At 59.2% G+C, this 18997-nt stretch overlaps 1 protein-coding gene across 2 annotated transcripts; it reads left to right on the forward strand.

The window, feature by feature from the left end:
* Nucleotides 1-8090: 8090 nt before the first annotated feature.
* Nucleotides 8091-18997, forward strand: ASPHD2 (aspartate beta-hydroxylase domain containing 2). Of its 2 annotated transcripts, none has more exons than XM_064168611.1 (4): nucleotides 8091-8257; nucleotides 12177-13268; nucleotides 16147-16260; nucleotides 18527-18997. In XM_064168611.1, the coding sequence occupies exons 2-4, from the start codon at nucleotides 12461-12463 to the stop codon at nucleotides 18634-18636; spliced, it is 1032 nt and encodes a 343-aa protein (XP_064024681.1). In that variant the 5' UTR covers nucleotides 8091-8257; nucleotides 12177-12460; the 3' UTR covers nucleotides 18637-18997. The 2 variants fall into 2 exon arrangements, with proteins under 2 accessions (XP_064024681.1, XP_064024682.1); XM_064168612.1 differs by lacking the exon at nucleotides 8091-8257 and adding an exon at nucleotides 9450-9544.

The following is an 18997-nucleotide window of genomic DNA, read 5'->3' on the forward strand; positions in this document are numbered from 1 at the left end:
TCTCCCTCAAAAAAAAAAACAACTCAAAGAAAAAAAGAATAAGAACAAAAAAGAGATGGGAAAAAAGAGGGGGGAAAAGGAGGGGGAAAAGTGAGGGGGAAAAAAAGAGGGGGGGGGACAGAGGGGGGGGAAAGAGAGGGGGGAAAGAGAGGAAAAAAAGAGGGGAAAAAAAGAGGGGGGAAAGAGGGAAAAAAGGAGGGGGGAAATGAGGGGGGAAAAAGGGGGGAGGAAGAGAGGAAAAAAAGAGGGAAAAAAAAGGGGAAAATAAAGAGGGAAAAAAAGAGGGGGGAAAAGAGGGAAAAAAGGAGGGGGAAAAAAAGAGAGCTAAAAAAGGGGGGGAAAGGGGAAAATAAAGAGGGGAAAAAAGAGGGGGGGAAAGAGAAAAAAAGAGAGGGGAAAAAAGAAGAAAAAATGAGGGAAAAAGAGAGGAACAGGAAAAAAAAGAGGGGAAAAAAAAAGAGGGAGGAAAAGTGAAAAAAGGGGAAAAAAGGAAAAAAGAGGGAAAAATAAGAGGAAGAAAAAGAGGGGGGGTAGAGGGAAATAAAAGGAAGAAAAAGAGAAAGAAAAAGGGGGGGGAAGGGAAGAAAGAGAAAAAAAGAGGGATAAAACAGGACAAAAAGAAAAAAAAAGAGAAAAAGTGGAAAAAAGGGGGGAAAAGAGGGAAAAAAGTGGGGAAAAAAGGGGGAAAATGAAAAAAGAGGAAAAAAAAGGGAAAAAAAAGAGGGGGAAAAAGAAAAAAGTGAAAGAAAAAGAGGGGGAGGAAGTGAAAAAAGAGGGGAAGAAAGAAAGGAAAAAAGTGAAATAGGTAAAAAAAGAGAGAAAATAGGAAAGAAAGGAAAAAAAGTGAAAGAAAGGAGGTAAAAGAAGAGTAAAAAGGGGAAAATGGGGAAAAAAGACAGAAAAAAGGAAAAAAGAGGGAAAAAAGAAAGGAAAAAAGTGAAATAAGTAAAAAAAGAGAGAAAATTGGAAAGAAAGGAAAAAAGTGAAAGGAAGTAAAAGAAGAGTAAAAAAGGAAAAAAATGGGAAAAAAGAGGAAAAAAGGGAAAAAAGAGGAAAAAAAAGAAAGGAAAAACAGGAGGAAAAAAATAAAGGAAAAACAAGAGGGAAAAAAAGGGGGAGGGAAGGAGGAAACAAAAAGAGGGGAAAAAAGAGGGGGGGAAAGAGGAAAAAAAGAGGGGAAAAAAAAGAGGGGGAAAAAAAGAGGGGGGAGGGGGGAAAGGATACAAAAAGTGCCAAAAAGCTGTACTAAAGCATTTTCCTTGCCCTTCCTACCTGTCTGTTTTTATAAGAACAATGTGAAAATTGCTGGCATTAAATATTTTTGAACATGACCAAAGTGCTGCTGTGGGAAGCTCTGGCGTTCAGTTCTCACCTCCCCACGAACCTCTCCTGTCTTTTAACAGCGTCTGGGGTCGGAGGGAGGAGTGGGGGGGGGGATGGGGTGGGGGTTGCAGATGTGGATCACAGCCTTAGGCCTCCTTGCAGCTCAGCAGGGGGAGGTGAGAGCTGGGCATGGCTCATGGCTTGTTCCAGCACAGTGGCTTGGCTCTGAGTGTGGCTTCTGGGGGTTAAATCCTGCCCTGGTGCAAATCCATAGTGTCCCACTGCTCCCAGAGGATGGAGCTGGCTGAGGACTTCATAAGGGGGCTGCAAGTAAGCAGGGGAGGGACTTTTGAGGCTGTCAGGTAGTGATAGGACTGGGGGGAATGGAACCAAGCTGGAAATGGGGAGATTCAGACTGGAGGTTAGGAAGAAGTTGTTCAGTATGAGAGTGGTGAGAGCCTGGAACAGGTTGCCCAGGGAGGTGGTGGAAGCCTCATCCCTGGAGGTGTTTAAGGCCAGGCTGGCTGAGGCTGTGGGCAGCCTGCTCTAGTGTGAGGTGTCCCTGCCCATGGGACCACCCTAAATGATCCTGGTGTTCCCTTCCAACCCTGACTGCTTGTATGCTTCTAACTGTCAGCACATGGAGTCAGCTGGCATGGCCCTGGGGACATCTCTCCTCCACTGCATGCCCCAGGGCAGCAAGCATCCTCCCAAATCCATCCTCACCCCTTCCCTGAACACCACCTGTGCCAGCCCAGCTGCAGCAGGGTGGGTGGAGGTCTGGCTCCTGCCTGGAGGCACTGGGGACCTGCTGGACACCTGTGGCCACGGCACAGGGAAGGTGCAGAAGGTTTGGAGGAGCCTCACCAGCACAGCTCCACCGCTGGGGACCTGTCTTGCCCATGCCCTGCTCACCCCGATGACATTATGACCATCATCTGCCACCTCCCCCAAACCATGGGGAGACCTTGACAAGGAGGCAGCTTTGCCTGAGCCCTGCTCAGCTCCACGCCAGAGGGGCACAGCTTGGCTCAGGGAAAACCTCAGAGCCCTGTAGCTGCCTGGGAGCCCCCTTCAGAACGAGCTGCTGGAGCAAGGACTTGTGTCTACCCTGTGCCCTCCAATTCCAGGACGTTTCCCCCCCTATTCCAGGAGCCAGCCAGGCCCTGGCACATCTCTAGGGAGCACACAAGTAGCAGGCGTGCCCACGGCATGGTCCTGCCTGGGGGTGCCAGCCAGCACGGTAGGTGGCACGGCAGCTGTCACCACCTCCCTCGGGAGCACTGCTACAGGAGAATCCCCGATTTAAAACCCAGCTCCTGACGCCTGCAGCATCCCAGGTTCCCCTGGCAGTGCCAATGACCTGTGGGCAGGGACAAGGACATGCAGCCCACCCACCGCCACGCTGGGGAAATGCCCTCTCCTAAGGGCACCTGAAACCTGGGGGGGGGGGGCTCTTGCCCACCCTTGCCACACAAAGCACCCAGCTCACCCTGCCTGGCAGAGGGCTAGGTGTGACAGGAGCTAATGGCATCGTTTAGCAGCTGCCAGGTGAATGCAGGAGCTGGGGGCAGAGGAGGAAGGGAGGGAAGGTTGCAAAGGAGCTGAGGCTGCTGCTGAGCATTCCCGGGGGAGGATGGCTGGGTTATTTTTGGATAGAGATTGCAAGAGAGCTAAAATGAAGGGGGGGGGCAGGGGAGGGGGGAGAAAAACAACCCAACATATATAAAAAGATCAAACACCAACCCAAAATCCCTCAACAAAGCCCTTTGGTGCTGGTCCCTCCTCGCTGACGTCTGCAAGAGCCAATCTTCGGCCCCGAGCTTTGTGTGCTGGGTGATGCTTTCGGCTAGGGGCAGCAGTTACGGCCACGAGTGCTCCCCCCACCAGCTCCACGGCACGGGGAGCCCCTCCCCACTGTGCCCACCCAACCACCCAGCCTCCCGCACGGAGCGCTGAGGAGTCCCGCAAAGAGAGGCTCTGCCCTGGGGCAGCGGCTCCCGGTCCCCCAGCGGCACAGCGCTCAGCTCCTTCTTTGCCACATTCCTGCATCTTCCCGCACAGATTCCTGCTTCTTTTCCCCGTTTTGGGGGCATATTCCTGCAGCTTCCATCATTCTGGGGTCTTATTTCCACATCTTCTCCCATCCTGAGGTCATATTCCTGCATCTTCCCCCATTTTGGGGTCCTATTTCCACAGCTTCTCCCATCCTGAGGTCATATTCCTGCATCTTCCCCCATTTTGGGGTCCTATTTCCACAGCTTCTCCCATCCTGAGGTCATATTCCTGCATCTTCCCCCATTTTGGGGTCCTATTTCCACATCTTCTCCCATCCTGAGGTCATATTCCTGCATCTCCCCCCATTTTGGGGTCATATTTCCACATCTTCTCCCATCCTGAGGTCATATTCCTGCATCTCCCCCCATTTTGGGGTCATATTTCCACATCTTCTCCCATCCTGAGGTCATATTCCTGCATCTCCCCCCATTTTGGGGTCCTATTTCCACATCTTCTCCCATCCTGAGGTCATATTCCTGCATCTTCCCCCATTTTGGGGTCCTATTTCCACAGCTTCTCCCATCCTGAGGTCATATTCCTGCATCTTCCCCCATTTTGGGGTCCTATTTCCACAGCTTCTCCCATCCTGAGGTCATATTCCTGCATCTTCCCCCATTCTGGGGTCCTATTTCCACAGCTTCTCCCATCCTGAGGTCATATTCCTGCATCTTCCCCCATTTTGGGGTCCTATTTCCACAGCTTCTCCCATCCTGAGGTCATATTCCTGCATCTTCCCCCATTTTGGGGTCCTATTTCCACATCTTCTCCCATCCTGAGGTCATATTCCTGCATCTCCCCCCATTTTGGGGTCCTATTTCCACATCTTCTCCCATCCTGAGGTCATATTCCTGCATCTCCCCCCATTTTGGGGTCCTATTTCCACATCTTCTCCCATCCTGAGGTCATATTCCTGCATCTTCCCCCATTCTAGGGTCATATCCCTGAATTTTTCACCACCTGAGGGTCATATGCCTGCACCTTACCCCATTCTGGGGTCATATTCCTGCATTTTCACTACCTGGGGGTCATATTCCTGGATCTTCCTCCATTTTGGGGTCATATTCCTGCATTTTTGCCCATTCTGGGGTCATATTCCTGTGTTTTTCTCCATCTGAAGGTCATATTCCTACATTTTCACTACCTGGGGGTCATATTCCTGCATTTTTGCCCATTTTTGGGTCATGTTCCTGCATTTTTCACCATCTGGGGGTCATATTCCTGCATTTTTCACCACCTGAAGGTCATATTCCTGCATTTTCACTACCTGGGGATCATATTCCTGCATCTTCTTCCATTTTGGGATCATATTCTGCATTTTTGCCTATTCTGGGGTCATATTCCTGCATTTTTTCACCACCTGAGGGTCATATTCCTGCATCTTCTCCCATTTTGGGGACATATTCCTGCACAATTCCCAGTTTGGAGGTCATATTCCAGCATCTTCCCTCGTCTGGGGCTGGCATCTTTCAGGGCAGAGCAGGGTGGGCTATGGCAAAAGAGGGGAGAGCTCAGAGCTGGGCTGGCAGCAGAGTGATGCTCTGAAGTGCCAAGGGGGGGGGGACAGGGCTGAGTGACAAAGCCACACTCAAGGTGCTGCACATTACCTGGGCACAAGCTGGTCTGGCAGGGCTTCAGGGAGCAGCAGCTGGCATGATGTAGGTGTCCTCAGCTTGGGGAGCACAAAGAAGGCCCCCCCACGCTGGGTGCCAGCTCTGTGAAATCCTGTCCCTGGCAGAGCACAAGCCCAGCCTTGGCAGCAGCTGTGCCCTGGCAACGGCTCAAAGGAGGACACAGGGTGGGGGCTGCCCCAGGAGCACTGCTTGGGAAATGGAGAAGGAACCACTGGAGCCAGGAGGCTGCCAGGCAGACAGGGTTCCTGCCAGGGTGTTGCTGGCACAGGCATTCCAGGCACATCCCAGGGCTGCTCCCAGCCTTTCTGTCACAGGGCAGCTCGTGTACCAGTTCCTGCTGCCCACTTGGCCCATGCCAGACCTTTGCTGTCCTTGTCTTGAGCTCAGGGACCCTTTCCGGTGCCCAGGGGCTGGGCTCACCCTTCCATCCTGTAGCTTCCCCACTGGTACTGGCTGCAGAGTGGGTGCTGGGATCCCTCCGGATCTGGAGCTTAGTTCCCCCAGCCCCAGGCCCTGCCTGCCTGACTCAGAGGGGTGGCATCTCCCCTGGCATCCCCAGGCTGCTGAATCACCCAGACCAAACCAGAGCAGCAGAGGGACCTGCAGAGCACAGACCCCAGTGGAGGCTGGCATGAGGATCCACCTTGGCACATCCCTGCCAGCCCCTCAGGAGAGTACAGGGCAGGGGCATCGGGTCCCTGTGCCTCCAGCATGGGGCTGGCACAGGGCAAGGAAGCCCAGGGTGGGGCATGAAACCCCTGTGCTGCAAGCCGTGGGCTCAGCAGGAGGGGGGGGAAACTCACACCAAGGAGTCAGGATGACACCCCAGATCCTCAGACCTCCAACTCCCCCTCCTCTCCTCAGCACTGGGGCAGACCTGAGAGCAGAGCAGTGGCTGGAGATGGTGCAGTGCTGGGCAGGGAGGTGCTGCACCAAAGGGTGAAGAGCATTAGGAGACACCCTAAGGGCAAAGGCAAAAGAAGGGTGTGGAGATGTGGAGCAGAAGGTTGGGCTTGATGATCTTAGAGGTCTTTTCCAGCTCATGATTCTATGCCTCTGTGCTTCACACAAGGAGCAGAGCTGAGGAGCAGGGCATGGAGGAGAGCAGAGAGCAGATGGAGGGCAGAAAGGATGGGAGAGTCCAGAGCCTGGCACCAAGAGCCAGCAGAATCCATGGCTGCTGGCAGAAGGATGAGCTCTCTGCCAAGAGCAGGCAGGAGGAGACGGCTGGGGCTGGGAGGGGTCTGGGAAGGAAGAAACTCACTCTCCTTTCACCCAGCCACATGCAACGCTGCAGCATGCAAGGCTGCCAGGCTGCAAGATGCGAGGCTGCCAGGGCTCTGCAGGAGCAAACTCAGGGGGGCAAATGTGCTCCTGAGAGCTCAGGGGAACAGCAAACTGTGCCAGGGCAGAAAACCAGGCTCAGCTTAGCTCTGCAGCAGCCAGGGCTGAGCTTGCTCCAAAGCCAGCACACGCAGCCGAGGGGCTGAGCAAAGCAGCCCTTCATCCACTTCTCCAGCCCAGCTCAAGCTGGGCAGGTTGGCAGCTCCAGGGCACCACATGGCAAAACCAGGGAAGCCAGGCAGGGCTTCCCCCGCACTGGGAGCAGTGGCACGGCCCACGCAGCTCCACGTGGCACTGCCACAGGGCAGGGCAGGGCAGTGGTGCCAGGACTCTGCCTGCCTGCAGCCAAGCTCAGCCAGGATCTGACTGCACCAGGATCTGCCAGCAGCCAGCTGGGCCCAGAGGCTCGTCCAGCACTTGGAGAACCGGATGAGATCTTGGATCTCTGAGGCTCCTGGATTTGACAATATTCCCTCGGGAAAAGGGCTTGGAAGGACAAAAGCAAGGAAGCAGAAGGACTCACCGCAACCTGTTTCTCCACCAGCACTCCAGAGTGGCCAAGGGACATCCCAAACTGCTCCGAGGGCAGCAGCTGGGGGCTGCTGGGGCCCTGTGACTCCTGCACACGCCGTCTCTGGGCTCTCAAAGGGAATTCCCAGGGAATTCCCAGCTGCCACACACGGATGTGTGCATCCCCCGGGAACCACCAGCCCATGCATCCTGGCTGCTGCAGCCCCAGGGGCCTGCATCCCTGCAGCCAGCACTCCTCCCTTCCCTGAAGCCAGCATCCTGCAAATCCCAGCTGCTGCATCCCTGATAATCTGTGGCCCTGGAGCCATGAACCTGTCTCGTGGGTGCCTGTACCCCTCTGTGCTGCCACTCCTGGGACCAGCACCCCCAGGGCCGCTATTCCCAGCATCCTGACCACTGCAACCCCTGGCTCCTGTATCCTTGGAGCAGTTTTCCCTGCCTGTCCTCCTGCATTTCTCTGTTCCTCCTGCATCCCCTCATTGTCTCTGCACCTCCTGCCTCCCCTCATTGTCTCTGCACCTCCTGCCTCCCTGCTGCTGCATTCCCTGCTGCCCATGCTCCTGCCACCCCACTGTTCCCAGGACGGATGCTCCCTCTGGGACCAGCACCTCTGGGACCTCCGTTCCCTGCATCCTGACCACTGCAGACTCCACTCCCTTTATCCTCGGAATAGTTTTCCCTCCATTTCCTCCTGCATGCCACTGCTCCTCCTGCAGCCGCTGCTTCCTCTCCACCTCCCATCCCTTCCCCCCTTCCTCCCCGGCTGCTATGATCCCGGTGCCCATGTTCCCCCCATCCCCGTGTTCCCAGGGTGGATGCTCCCTCTGAGATCATCACCCCCAGGACCAGCAGCATTCCCTGCGTCCTGACCACTGCAGCCTCTACCACCTTTATCCTTGGAGCCAGTTTTCCCTCCGTGTCCTCCTGCATCCCCTTGCCCCGCACCCCTCTGCTGCCGCCCCTTCCCGGTGCCAGTGCTCCCCCACCCCAATCTCGCCGTTCCCGGGATGAATTCTCCCTCTGGGACCCCCTCCTCCGCCTCTCCCGTTCCCTCCGTCCCCAGGACCCCCCACTCGAATGCCGCAGCCCCGCCGCTCCCCCCCGGCCCCTCCCGGCTGCGCGGTGGCGGGGGGCGGGACGCACCGCCCCGGGGCCGCGGCGAGGGGCGGGGGCCGGTACCGGGCCCGGTGGTTCGTAGCGCAAAGGGCGGGCGGTGCCTCGGCAGGGGCCCCGCAGCTGCCGGTGCCGGCGGGGGCGGTGCGGGGCCCCTCCTGCCCGGGCTGCTGGGAGTTGTGGTTCGGCGGCGGCGGCGGAGCGCGGAGAGCGGAGCGGAACCGGGGAGGGGGGGCCCGCACCGGCGGCGGCTGCAGGTCGGTACCGCCGCGCTGCGTCGCCCCGAACCCAACCGCATCGTGCGGTGCGGTGCGGGGAGGGGAAGGGAGAGGGATGCAGGGAGGGGAGCCGCGGGGGGCAGCGGGGGCTCGGCGTCGGCCGGGCGGCACGGCCGCGCCGGGTGGCAGCACGGGGGCAGGTGGCAGCAGAACGGTGGGGAAGGGCTGGCACGGGGGCTGATGGCAGCCGCCCTGGGTATGCGGTCCCCTCGGTGGCACAGCCGCGCCGGGGGCTGACAAAGGCACGCCGTGTGATGGCAGCCCCCAGCCCCCCCTCTCTCCCGGGTGACACAGGCGTGCAGGTGGGGGACAAAGCCACGCTGGGTGACAAAGCCACACCGGGTGATGGCAGCCACCCAGGTGACGGAGCCACGCCGGCCGATGCACCCGTGGCAGGTGACACAGGCGTGCTGGGTGGCAAAGCCACACCGGGATGTGCACCCACACCGAGCGACACAGCCACGCCAGGTGATGCAGCCACGCTGGGTGACAGCCACGCCGAGTGACACAGCCACGCCGGGAGGTGCACCCATGCTGGGGGGGGGGCACAGCCACAGCAGGCGACGTGGCCACGCTGCGAGATGCACCCACACCGAAGTGACACGGCGGCGCCAGGTGACAGCCGTGCCGAGCGACACAGCCGTGCCAGGCGATACGGCCGCGCCGAGTGACACCGGGGGACACCGTCGCAGCGGGTGGGTGACACGGCCGCGGTGACACACCGTAGGAAGCCAGCACCAGCAGCTGCCTGGCCAGGCTCCAGCTCCGTAGTAGCAGCCGGTGCCCTGCCTCACCCCGGCTCCTGCATCCTGCTCCGCTCCTTGTGCCGCTCCCCAAGGCGATGCCACCTGTGCCAAGCCGAGGACGGTCCCGCCACAGGCGTCCTCATCGCCACAGAGCCTGCGGCTGGGCTGAGCAGAAGCCACCTCCTCCAGGAGACAGCGAGGCCACCACGGAGCCCCCTGGATGCAACTTTGTGCTGCATGGCAGCCTGGCTGCCTTCATTATGTAACGGCGCTGCTGCCTGGCACCGAGCTCGCCTCCACGTCCTGCACAACTTCAGGGTGGTGTGGGATGGATGCCACCCTCCCTGCCTGGCTCCAGGCGTTGCTGGCATGAGCTGATGAGCCTTCTTGTGGCTTTCAGGCCAGGGGTGCTCTGTGCCACTGCCCAGCTCTCTGCACCCAGGCTGGAAAGGTGGTGGTACCCACCAGCCCAGCAGCAGGTCTCAGCTGGCAGCAGTGCCATGCTGTGCTGCTGTGGAAGGTGGGTTTGGGCTTCAGGGCTGCTTGTGACAGTGCAGGAGTCAGCTGCTGGGGTGGATCACTGCAGGAAGCTCTGCCTTGAAGCTTCCCTGTGTAGCCCAGGGCTCCAAAGGCTGTGGGGCTGCAGTGCCAGGCAGGCTGCGTGTGGGCATAGGGGCTTTGACCTTGTACTGCTTGGTTTGCCCTCTTAAGTCTTCCTCTTTGGGAGGTGTTGAGAGCAGGCACCACCAGGACACCAGCAGGGCTATGTGCTGTGCCATCTTCACAGGGTGGGGCGAGTAACTCTAGCTTGGGGACTCCAAAGGTGTCAGACCACACACCCCCCACACCCCCCCCCCCAGCTCTGCCCACCCTGTGCTGTTGCTTTGTCAGTTGGCTTCTGAAGGAGCCTGGCTGCTGAGCTGAGGCAGCTCCTCTGAATACAGATGGTGCCAGGGCTCTTCTTGCCTTCCCAGGCACGCTTTGGCACCGTAGAGAGGAGTGTGGCAGGATTGTGCCAACCGTGGGGAACACCCCTGGGACTGGCTCCATGGCCTGGGCTGGAGCAGTCGGTGTGCATGGAGAGATGCCAGCTGGGGGGGAGGGAGGAAAGTTACCTCAAAATTCCCGGGAGGCTGAGGTGCCACGTGGATTGGCGATGCCAAGACGGGGCAGGCAGGCAGTGTGCTACAAGGAAGTAGGACAGAAGGCAGTGTGGCTGTGTGGGTGTCCCTCCCAGGGGTGCAGAAGTGCCCAGAGCCTGTCCCCAGCCCTGCATAGAGGTCCCCAGCTGTAGAATCGGTCCTCAGCCAAAGCTCCACCAGCTGAAGCCATCAGCAGGGAGATGCAGGTTCCTTAGCAGGCTGCAGAAGCTTGCTGAGGAAGGCTGGGAAGGGTTTGAGGGCTTTGGGTGGCTTCCCTGGCTACCAGATCCGTCCTGCTCCTTCCAGCCAGTGCTGCTGCTGCTGCTGCTCCCATGGCAGCTCCCTGCCCCTTACCTGTCTGCTCCTTGTTTCACCCTTCCCAGCTGGCGAGCTGCTTCTGCTGCAGCTCCTGTCCACCTGCAGCCCTCTGCCCTGCGAGGGGCTGGGCAGCAGCTGGCATACTTAGGAAGTGCAATCTGGACACAGCACCAGCACAGATGGTCCAGATGCGAGCCCATGCCCTTCACTTCCAGTGCTCCAGGGCAGGCTGTGACCTCCCCAACGTGTGCTCAGCCTGAGCATCTGCCCACATGGCCTGTGGGCACTCCTGTTCAATGCTTTAAATGCCACCCATCAGCCTTGACAAAGTCTTTTTTTCGGTGCTGGCAGTGTGCCATAGGCCAGGGTACCTCTCAGGGTGCTTCTCAACCTCTGTTTCTCACCCATTCCCTTGCCTGTCCTACTCCCTGCTGCTCCAAGGTGTCTGGGGCTGGAATTAGGGGCTGTGAGGAGCTGGAGCCTTTCCTCTCTTCCCAAGAGCTCTAATAGTGAGGTGGGACAGAGCAGCCTGGAGGTCATTGAAAAAGGGACAGAGTGGCTGCTGGTGGAGCAGGGCACTTGTGTCCAGCCCGGGCAGGGAGGACAGGCTCTGCTTTTTGGGTTGGGTGCATGTGGTGCTGTGGTGGTGCTAGGAGCTGGTGACTTGTGAGCTGGTAACCTCCAGCTGGTGCAACCAAACAAGCCACCCTTTGATGTGCCACCATCGCTGCCCGTGCCCTGGCTGTGCCCTCACCAAGGCTGGCCGAGCACTGGGCTCTCATCAGCCTGAGGGTACTGGGCAGGCTCAAAGCTGTCAGCTCAGTCTGGGGAGGGAGACTCATTTCAGAGCATTTAGATGGTGAGGATAAAGTGATGTGCTGTGAGATAGAGCTGTTAAAGTGTCTGCTCCCTGCTTCTACCAGCTGCCTTATCAGCCAGATTTCAGATCTGATAATGGCAGCAGGGAAGGGAGGGAGAGCAGGAGCGGGGACAGTCCTGGGCATCCGCAGGGCCTGGCTCTCTCCCTTCTCTTCCCTTCTCTTTGGACATATGTGGAAGATGCTGTGGGGAGGGGAGGGTTATTTTCTTAGCATGGGATGATGTTGGGCTGCTGGGCAGGAGGGGAGAGCTCCTCACCCATCACCGACCCATAAGGAGAGAGTGCCCCATGCAGCCCTGGCATGTGGCCCTGGCTATGCCCTTTGCATGGAGCCCTTGTGGGCACCCCAGTGGGCAGCTGCCTTCTTCCTAAGGGCAATGAAGCTGGTGAAGGGTCTGGAGAACAGGGCTGATAGGGAGCAGCTGAGGGAACTGGGGGCATATAGTCAGAAGAAAGGGAGGCTGAGGGGAGACCTCATTGCTCTCTACAACATCCTGCAAGGAGGCTGGAGCCATGCAGGAGTTGGTCACTTCTCCCTAGTACCAGGTGATAGGAGAGGATATGGCCTGAAGTGGTGCCAGGAGAGGTTTGGTTGGAGATGAGGAAATATTTCTTTGCTGCAAGAGTGGTCAGGGATTGGAACAGGCTGCCCAGGGAGGTGCTGGAGTCGCCATGCCTGGAGGTGTGGCCATAGCACTCTGGGACCGTGGTGGTGGAGGGTTGAAGGTTGATTCAACAATCTCAGAGGCCTTTATCCACCCAAACGATTCGGTGGTTCTATGATTCTAATGCCTCTGTGTTTCTTTCTCCAGAGCCTCCCTCCTGCCCTGCCTTCCACCATGAGGATCCTTCGGTGACACCAGTGCTGACCCACCTCGCTGGCACCCCTGGGCAGCCTGGCCACCCTCTCCCCCCAGGAGCTGCCAGCTGCTGCCACCCATGCAGAGCTCCCAGGCGTGCCAGGCAGAGCCACAGCTCCACTTCCCCATGGCAGCCTCTTCTCCCCCCGCCCCGGCGCAGCCGCACGGTGTGGGTCCCTTCGAGCAGCAGGAGGACTGAGCGCCGTACGCCCACCCCCACCCCCAGCTGCACCACCATGTCTGCGGAGTGGCTGCTGGGCTGGAGCTGGTCCCTGGACGGCCTCCGGGATTGCATCGCCGCCGGGATCCAATCCTTCCGGGACTGCGACGCCAGCGCCTTGGCCGCCGTCGCCTGCCTGCTGCTCCTCTTCCTCTGGTACTGCTACCACGTCGGGCGGGAGCAGCCCCGCGCCTACGCCACCGTCAACGCCCTGATGCAGAGCGCCGAGGCCAACGGCGTCCAGAACGGCTTCGCCTACTGCCACTCCGCCGAGTGCGTCCGCTGCGCCCACCACGACGGCCTCAACCAGAAGCTCTACCACAACCTGCAGGAGTACGCCAAGCGCTACTCCTGGTCTGGCATGGGCAGGATCCACAAAGGCATCCGGGAGCAGGGGCGTTACCTCAACAGCCGCCCCTCCATCCAGAAGCCGGAGGTCTTCTTCCTGCCAGACTTGCCCACCGCTCCTTACTTCTCCCGGGACGCTCAGAAACACGACGTGGAGGTGCTGGAGCGCAACTTCCAGACCATCCTGTGCGAGTTTGAGACCCTCTACAAAGCTTTCTCAAACTGCAGCCTCCCGCAAGGATGGAAAATGAACAGCACGCCCAGCGGGGAGTGGTTCACCTTCTACCTGGTGAACCAGGGCATGTGCGTGCCCAGGAACTGCAGGAGATGCCCACGGACGTACCGCTTGCTCGGCAGCCTCCGCACCTGCATTGGCAACAACGTCTTTGGCAACGCCTGCATCTCGGTGCTGAGCCCGGGCACCGTCATCGCCGAGCACTACGGACCCACCAACATCCGCATCCGCTGCCACCTCGGTGAGTGCAGCCTGGCTGCGGCGGGGCGGGGGTGTGTGTGTGGGGGGGGGGGGTGTCCCCATGACTGTGGGCTCTGGGGACCTGCTACCAAAGAGGGTGCCCAGGATGCTGAGCTGGTCGTGGGTGCGGCTGCTGGAGAGGAGGGGAGCGAGAACCAGGTGTGAGAGGGCAGAAAAGGGTTTATAGGATGGTTTGGGTTGGCAGGGATCTTAAAAGATCATCTAGTGCCAGCCTCCAGTTCTTGAGCCTTGTGCTCCCACCTTGGCAACTGGTTGCAGCCCTTGGGCCAGCTCAGGAGCCTCTCTCTGGGTCTGGGGGGGGATTTGGGGGCTCTGGTGGCAGCAACATTCTCAGGGTAGGCTCAGTCCCTCTGTGTGTCCAGGCTCCTCAGCTCAGTGTTTCTCCCCTTCCTCCCATCAACCTGAGTGGGTGGGATATGGAGTTGATAGCATGCTGGGGGGCTCTGAATGACCCCCCCACTCTGCAGACCCCCACTCTGCAGAGGGATTGTTTAGACACCCCCCCCCAGTTTAATCCTGGGATTTTTGGGCACCCTGAGGTGCTGCCCCAGGGACCAATCTATCTCCCAGTGCTGCCCCTCCAGCAGCTGCCCCATTCCTGCCCTCTGCAAAGGTGGGCCAGATCTGGGGTGGGGGGTCCCGGGGTATCCCCTCTGGTGGGGCTGGCAGCCAGGTGGCACTGGGGATGGGGAGAGCCCACGCGGCACAGATGGTGAGGACGCTGCCGCGGCGCAGATCGTGCCGGGGGTGGCACCGCACGGGCCCTGCTGGCAAACCCCAAACACGCTCCTGCAGCCAGCTCCTCCTGGGTAAACACTGGTGGTGACTGCCTGCTGGCTTCTGGGGAGCGGCTGAACAGCCAGGATGTGCCCTTGCTGGTGCCAGCAGGTAGCCCAGTGCCTGCCCACCAGCTCCTAAGGAGCTAGGATGTGCCCTTGCTGGTGCCAGCAGGTAGCCCAGTGCCTAGCCCAGCTCTGCCCTCTCGCTGTGGCACTGGGGAGATAGGTTCACCTCGCAAGGGGCTGGGAGAGGTTGCTGGGAGGGGGGCAGTGAGGTGAGGTGCACCCCCTGCCCTGGCAGCGTGGAGCTGGGGCCAGCCCTGCAGCTGGTACACGCACAGCCCAGGGAGATGAGCAATGTGAGTCATTCCCTTGTCCTTCCGTGTTTTCCAGCTCCATCTGCTCAGGTCCTCCAGCCAGGACACAGTGCCCTGCCTGGGGCATCCCCACCTTGCTGCTCAGCTCCCGCTGTGCCCAGGGCATGGATGCATTTAAGAGGCACCCAGCCCTTTCAGGCCAGCTCGCTCTGCACAGGCAGAAGAGCCAAGTTGCTCTCTAGGCTTTATTCCAACCCCACCACTGCTCTGGGTGCACACAGGTCGAAGCACTGGCATCAGCTCCACTCCTCTGAGGGACAGGGCAGTGTCCCCTAGGGTGTGGGTGCGACGGGAGAGCTGCTGGCTGCCATCTCCCCTGGCTGCCACCTCCTCTAGATGCCACCTCCCCTCGATGCCATCTCCCCTGACTGCTCAGCTCCTCCTTTTCCAGCTGGAGCATCTCCAGCTGAGGCCGTGGTGCAGGGAAACGTCTCTGGGTTCTGTAGGCTTTGAAGCACCCCTTGCAGAAGCAGAGAAGCTTTGTGAGCTGCTGGGCAGCCAGGACCCCTCACTGTCTGGCTGGCACAGGCACCAGCTCCCTTCCAGCTCGTTTGCAACCCACGTGAGCCCTGACCCCTTTCTCCACCACGGCTGCACCCTCAGGGCTGGTTGACTCTTCATCAGCTCCAGTGGTCCCCAGCACTGCCAGGGGTGATATTCTCTGGGGAAGGGGGGGTGTGTGGGGGTGGTGGGCTCAACCCTCACCAAGCTGGCCTGGCTTGTGCTAGTATTTTAGGTTAAGACCCATTTTCATTGTCCTTCTTCACGTGGCCTTCACAGAGCCTCTTCCCTACCAGGGTTTTGCCACCCCCACCCCTGAATCCCTGTCCCTGCAGCTGCCCAGTGAGGGAACCAATTGGCAGCATCTCAGGTGGAGGGGACTGAGGGATGAGGCAGATGCTGAGCAATGCAAGGTCAAACAGGGAGCTTGTGGCAGAGCCAGGAACTGAGCCCATTTCTCCAGCCCTGGTGCAGTGTTTCCTCCCACCTCAGCCTTGGAATTGCAGCAGAGCTGGGGTGGGGAGCAGAGAGCAGGGTCCTGAAGCTAGAAAATGCACCAGGGATGTGGCTTCCTATGTCCACCCCCCTTGGTTGTGGGCTCTGGGGACTTGTTGGTTGCTGCAGCTCCAAAGGAGTGTGCCCAGGGTGCTGAGCTCCTTGGGCTGCAGCAGCTGGGCTGCAGCATGCTCAGGGGTCAGCTTGCAGGGTCAGTGCCAGCTTAGTGCCCATTTTGATCTCTGAACCATGCCATCGGTGGCTGCTGAATCCCTCTGCCCTGCAAGGGGCCAGACAGCAGTTGGCACATCCAGGAGGTGCAATCTGGGCACAGCACCAGCACAGATGAGCCAGATGAGTGCCCACATCCTTCACTCTGCTTTTCGTGCTCCAGGACCCTTCCACATGTGCCCAGCCTGAGGATCTGTTTGGTGTGGAGACCTGACCCAGGGGGACTTTTGTTCAGTGCTTTAGATGCCACCCATTGGCCATGATGAGGCTCTCTTTGGTGCTGGCAGCATGCCCTAGGCCAGGGTAGCTGTTAGGGTGCTTCCCAACCTCCATGTGCTGAGGTCAGCGGCTGCTGCTGCTGTTCTCTAAGGGCAGCAAACCCTAGGCAGCAGCACAGAGCTCACCTGGAGCTCACCACCTGCATTTCAGGGCTGCTCCTCCTGACCCTCCCTGTCCTCTCTCTTTGTGTCTGAAGGTCTGAAGACACCCAGCAACTGTGAGCTGGTGGTGGGGGGTGAGCCTCAGTGCTGGGCTGAGGGTCGCTGCTTGCTCTTTGATGACTCCTTCCTGCACACAGCATTTCATGAAGGTAAGCCCAGTGTGGGGCCCCTGGGGCTGAGGAGGGCAGCTGTGCCCAGTCCCTTCTTCTGCCAAGGTGCCCACAGTGATAGAGGCACCTCTGAGGGGGATTACACCACTGCTGCCCTTGGCTTACAGCAGGGAGGGCATTAGTCCCATTCCTGGCATGATGGGACTTGCCCATTATGCTGCTTCAGGGAGCTGGAGCATCCCAGTGAGCCCTTGCTCAGTGGAGTCACAGAATCAGTCATGGTTGGAAGGGACCACAAGGAGCAGCCAGTTCCAACCCCCCTGCCATGCCCAGGGATACCCTACCCTAGAGCAGGCTGCACACAGCCTCAGCCAGCCTGGCCTCAAACACCTCCAGGGATGGGGCCTCAGCCACCTCCCTGGGCAACCCATTCCAGCCTCTCACCACTCTCATGCTCAACAACTTCCTCCTCACCTCCAATCTGACTCTCCCCACCTCCATCTTTGCTCCGTTCCCCCCAGTCCTGTCACTCCCTGAGAGCCTCAAAAGTCCCTCCCCAGCTTTTCTGTAGCCCCCTTCAGATCCTGGAAGGTCACAAGAAGGTCACCTGGGAGCCTCCTCTCCTCCAGCCTGCACAGCCCCAACTCTTTCAGTCTGTCTCCATAGCAGAGCTGCTCAGTCCCCAGAGCCTCTTTCTCTCTACAGCTTCCTGAAAGGAGGTGGCAGTCAAAGTGGGGGTCAGTCTTTTCTCCCAAGGAACAAGTGATAGGACAAGAGGAAACAGCCTCAAGTTGCCCCAGGGGAAGTTTAGCTTGGACATGAGGAACATTTTTTTCCTCTGGAGGGTTGTCAAGGCCTGGCCCAGGCTGCCCAGGGCAGTGGTGGAGTCCCCATCCCTGCAGGGCTTTCAGGGCTGTGCAGATGTGGTGCTGAGGAATCTGGTTTAGTGGTGAGCTGGCAGAGCTGGGTAAGCTGAAAAGTCTCTTCCAACCCCATGTACTTCATGACTATGGCTCTCAGCCTGCTCTGGGGCTCACTCCCCTCCACAGGGCTGTGTTATCCCCTCCCTGCCTTAGCAGCCAGCATGGGAGAGCTTCCTGTGTCCCCCCCCCCGAGCTTTGCTGGGCAGCTCAGACTTTGACCAAGCATCCTCAGCATAGAATCATAGATTGCTTTGGGTGGGAAAGGGACCTTAAAGATCATCTAGTTCCAACCCCCCTGCCACGGACAGGGGCAGCTCTCACTGGAGCAGGTCTCTCAGGCACGCTCTGCCTCTTGCTGCAGCAGCCCCGATGCCAGGCAGCAGCTGGGTGCTGAGGTGCCAGCAGTGCTGTTGCCACCCGTGCAGGGCCAGGAGCTCCGCAGCAGCCTGGTTTGTTGTCTCTCGCTGCTCTTCCGCTCCAGCTCGCCTGGATTAAGCAGCATTACTCACCCGTGGCATGAAAGCCTGGAGCAGAGCTGCTGCAGGCGGGGTGGGGGGGGGGGGAGAACAAAAGCTGCTGCTCCCACAGCAGCCCTGCTGCGGGATTGGGAAGCTCAGCTTGAGGCTGGGAAGGGCTGGAATAGCGCAGCAGCTGCTCCCACCACGGCTCTGAGATGCAGCTGAAAGGAGAGGGGGGAGGGAGCTCGGCAGTATCTGCTGCCCCTGCCGTGAGAAACCTTCAGGTCTGGCTGCCCAGAGGAGCCTTCACCCAGAAACTCGGCAGGGTGGGCTCAGCCCTGTGCTGGCTGTTTGAGGCACTGGGCTCCCAGGAACCACAGAGCCACAGAATTGGTTAGGTTGGAAAAAGACCTTTCAGATCATCAGGTCCATAGGGCTAGACCACGTCCCTCAGCTCCACATCTCTGCCCCTTTGGAACACTCCCAGAGGTGGGGATTCAACCACCTCCCTGGGCAGCCTATTCCACTCACCTAGCAGCACCAAACCTCAGCACCAAACCCTCAGCACCACATCTCCACAGCTTTGAAAGCCCTCCAGGGCATAGGGACTCCAGCACTGCCCCGGGCAGCTTGGGGCCAGGCCTCGACAACCCTTTTTTGGTGATGAAATCATTCCACATGTCCAACCTAAACCTCCCCTGGGGCAACCTGAGGCCGTTTCCTCTCATCCCATCCCTCTCTACAAGGCAGAAGAGACCAACCCCCACCTGGCTCCAACCTCCCTTCAGGCAGAGATGGAGAAGGTGAGCAGCAGCTCAGAGGTCGCACCGAGCAGATGCTTCCCTGCCCTTGGGTGCGAGGCAGCAGCTCCTCAGCGTGGAGCCCACCCCCATCTCATCACCCTGCTCTTTCCACCCCACCCAGGCCCCCCTGAGGAAGGTCCCCGCGTGGTCTTCATGGTGGACCTGTGGCACCCCAACGTGGCTGCCGCCGAGCGCCAAGCCCTCGACTTCATCTTCGCCCCGGGACGATGACGGCGCTGGCCTCGGTGTCGTGGGTTCGAGGGCAGCCGGGGAGCGGCCGTGCCGGCGGCCGTGCCAGCGGCCGTGCCAGCTGGGCTCCCGTGTGGGTCCTCTGCTGGATGCCTGCCGCGCTGGAAGCATCGCAGCCTCGGGGTCCTCCCTCCTGGGCTCTTGTAAATGGAAACTGCGCCGTGTAATCAACGCCCATCCTCCCTCTCCCCACTCCCTTCCTTCCCCCCTCCCTTCCTTCCCCCTTCCCTTCCTTCCCCCCTTCCTTCCTTCCTTCCTTCCTTCCTTCCTTCCTTCCTTCCTTCCTTCCTTCCTTCCTTCCTTCCTTCCTTCCTTCCTTCCTTCCTTCCTTCCTTCCTTCCTT

Source organism: Pogoniulus pusillus, chromosome 30, assembly GCF_015220805.1.
Source record: "Pogoniulus pusillus isolate bPogPus1 chromosome 30, bPogPus1.pri, whole genome shotgun sequence".
In the NCBI taxonomy this organism is placed as follows: Eukaryota; Metazoa; Chordata; class Aves; order Piciformes; family Lybiidae; genus Pogoniulus; species Pogoniulus pusillus.

What these genes read in the sequence shown, in the direction of transcription:
- ASPHD2 (XM_064168611.1), top strand. Translation starts at nt 12,461, where the DNA reads ATGTCTGCGGAGTGGCTGCTGGGCTGGAGCTGGTCCCTGGACGGCCTC. An exon ending in CCGCATCCGCTGCCACCTCG is followed by an intron (nt 13,269 to 16,146) that starts GTGAGTGCAGCC and finishes TTGTGTCTGAAG; the next exon opens with GTCTGAAGACACCCAGCAAC. An exon ending in GCACACAGCATTTCATGAAG is followed by an intron (nt 16,261 to 18,526) that starts GTAAGCCCAGTG and finishes CACCCCACCCAG; the next exon opens with GCCCCCCTGAGGAAGGTCCC.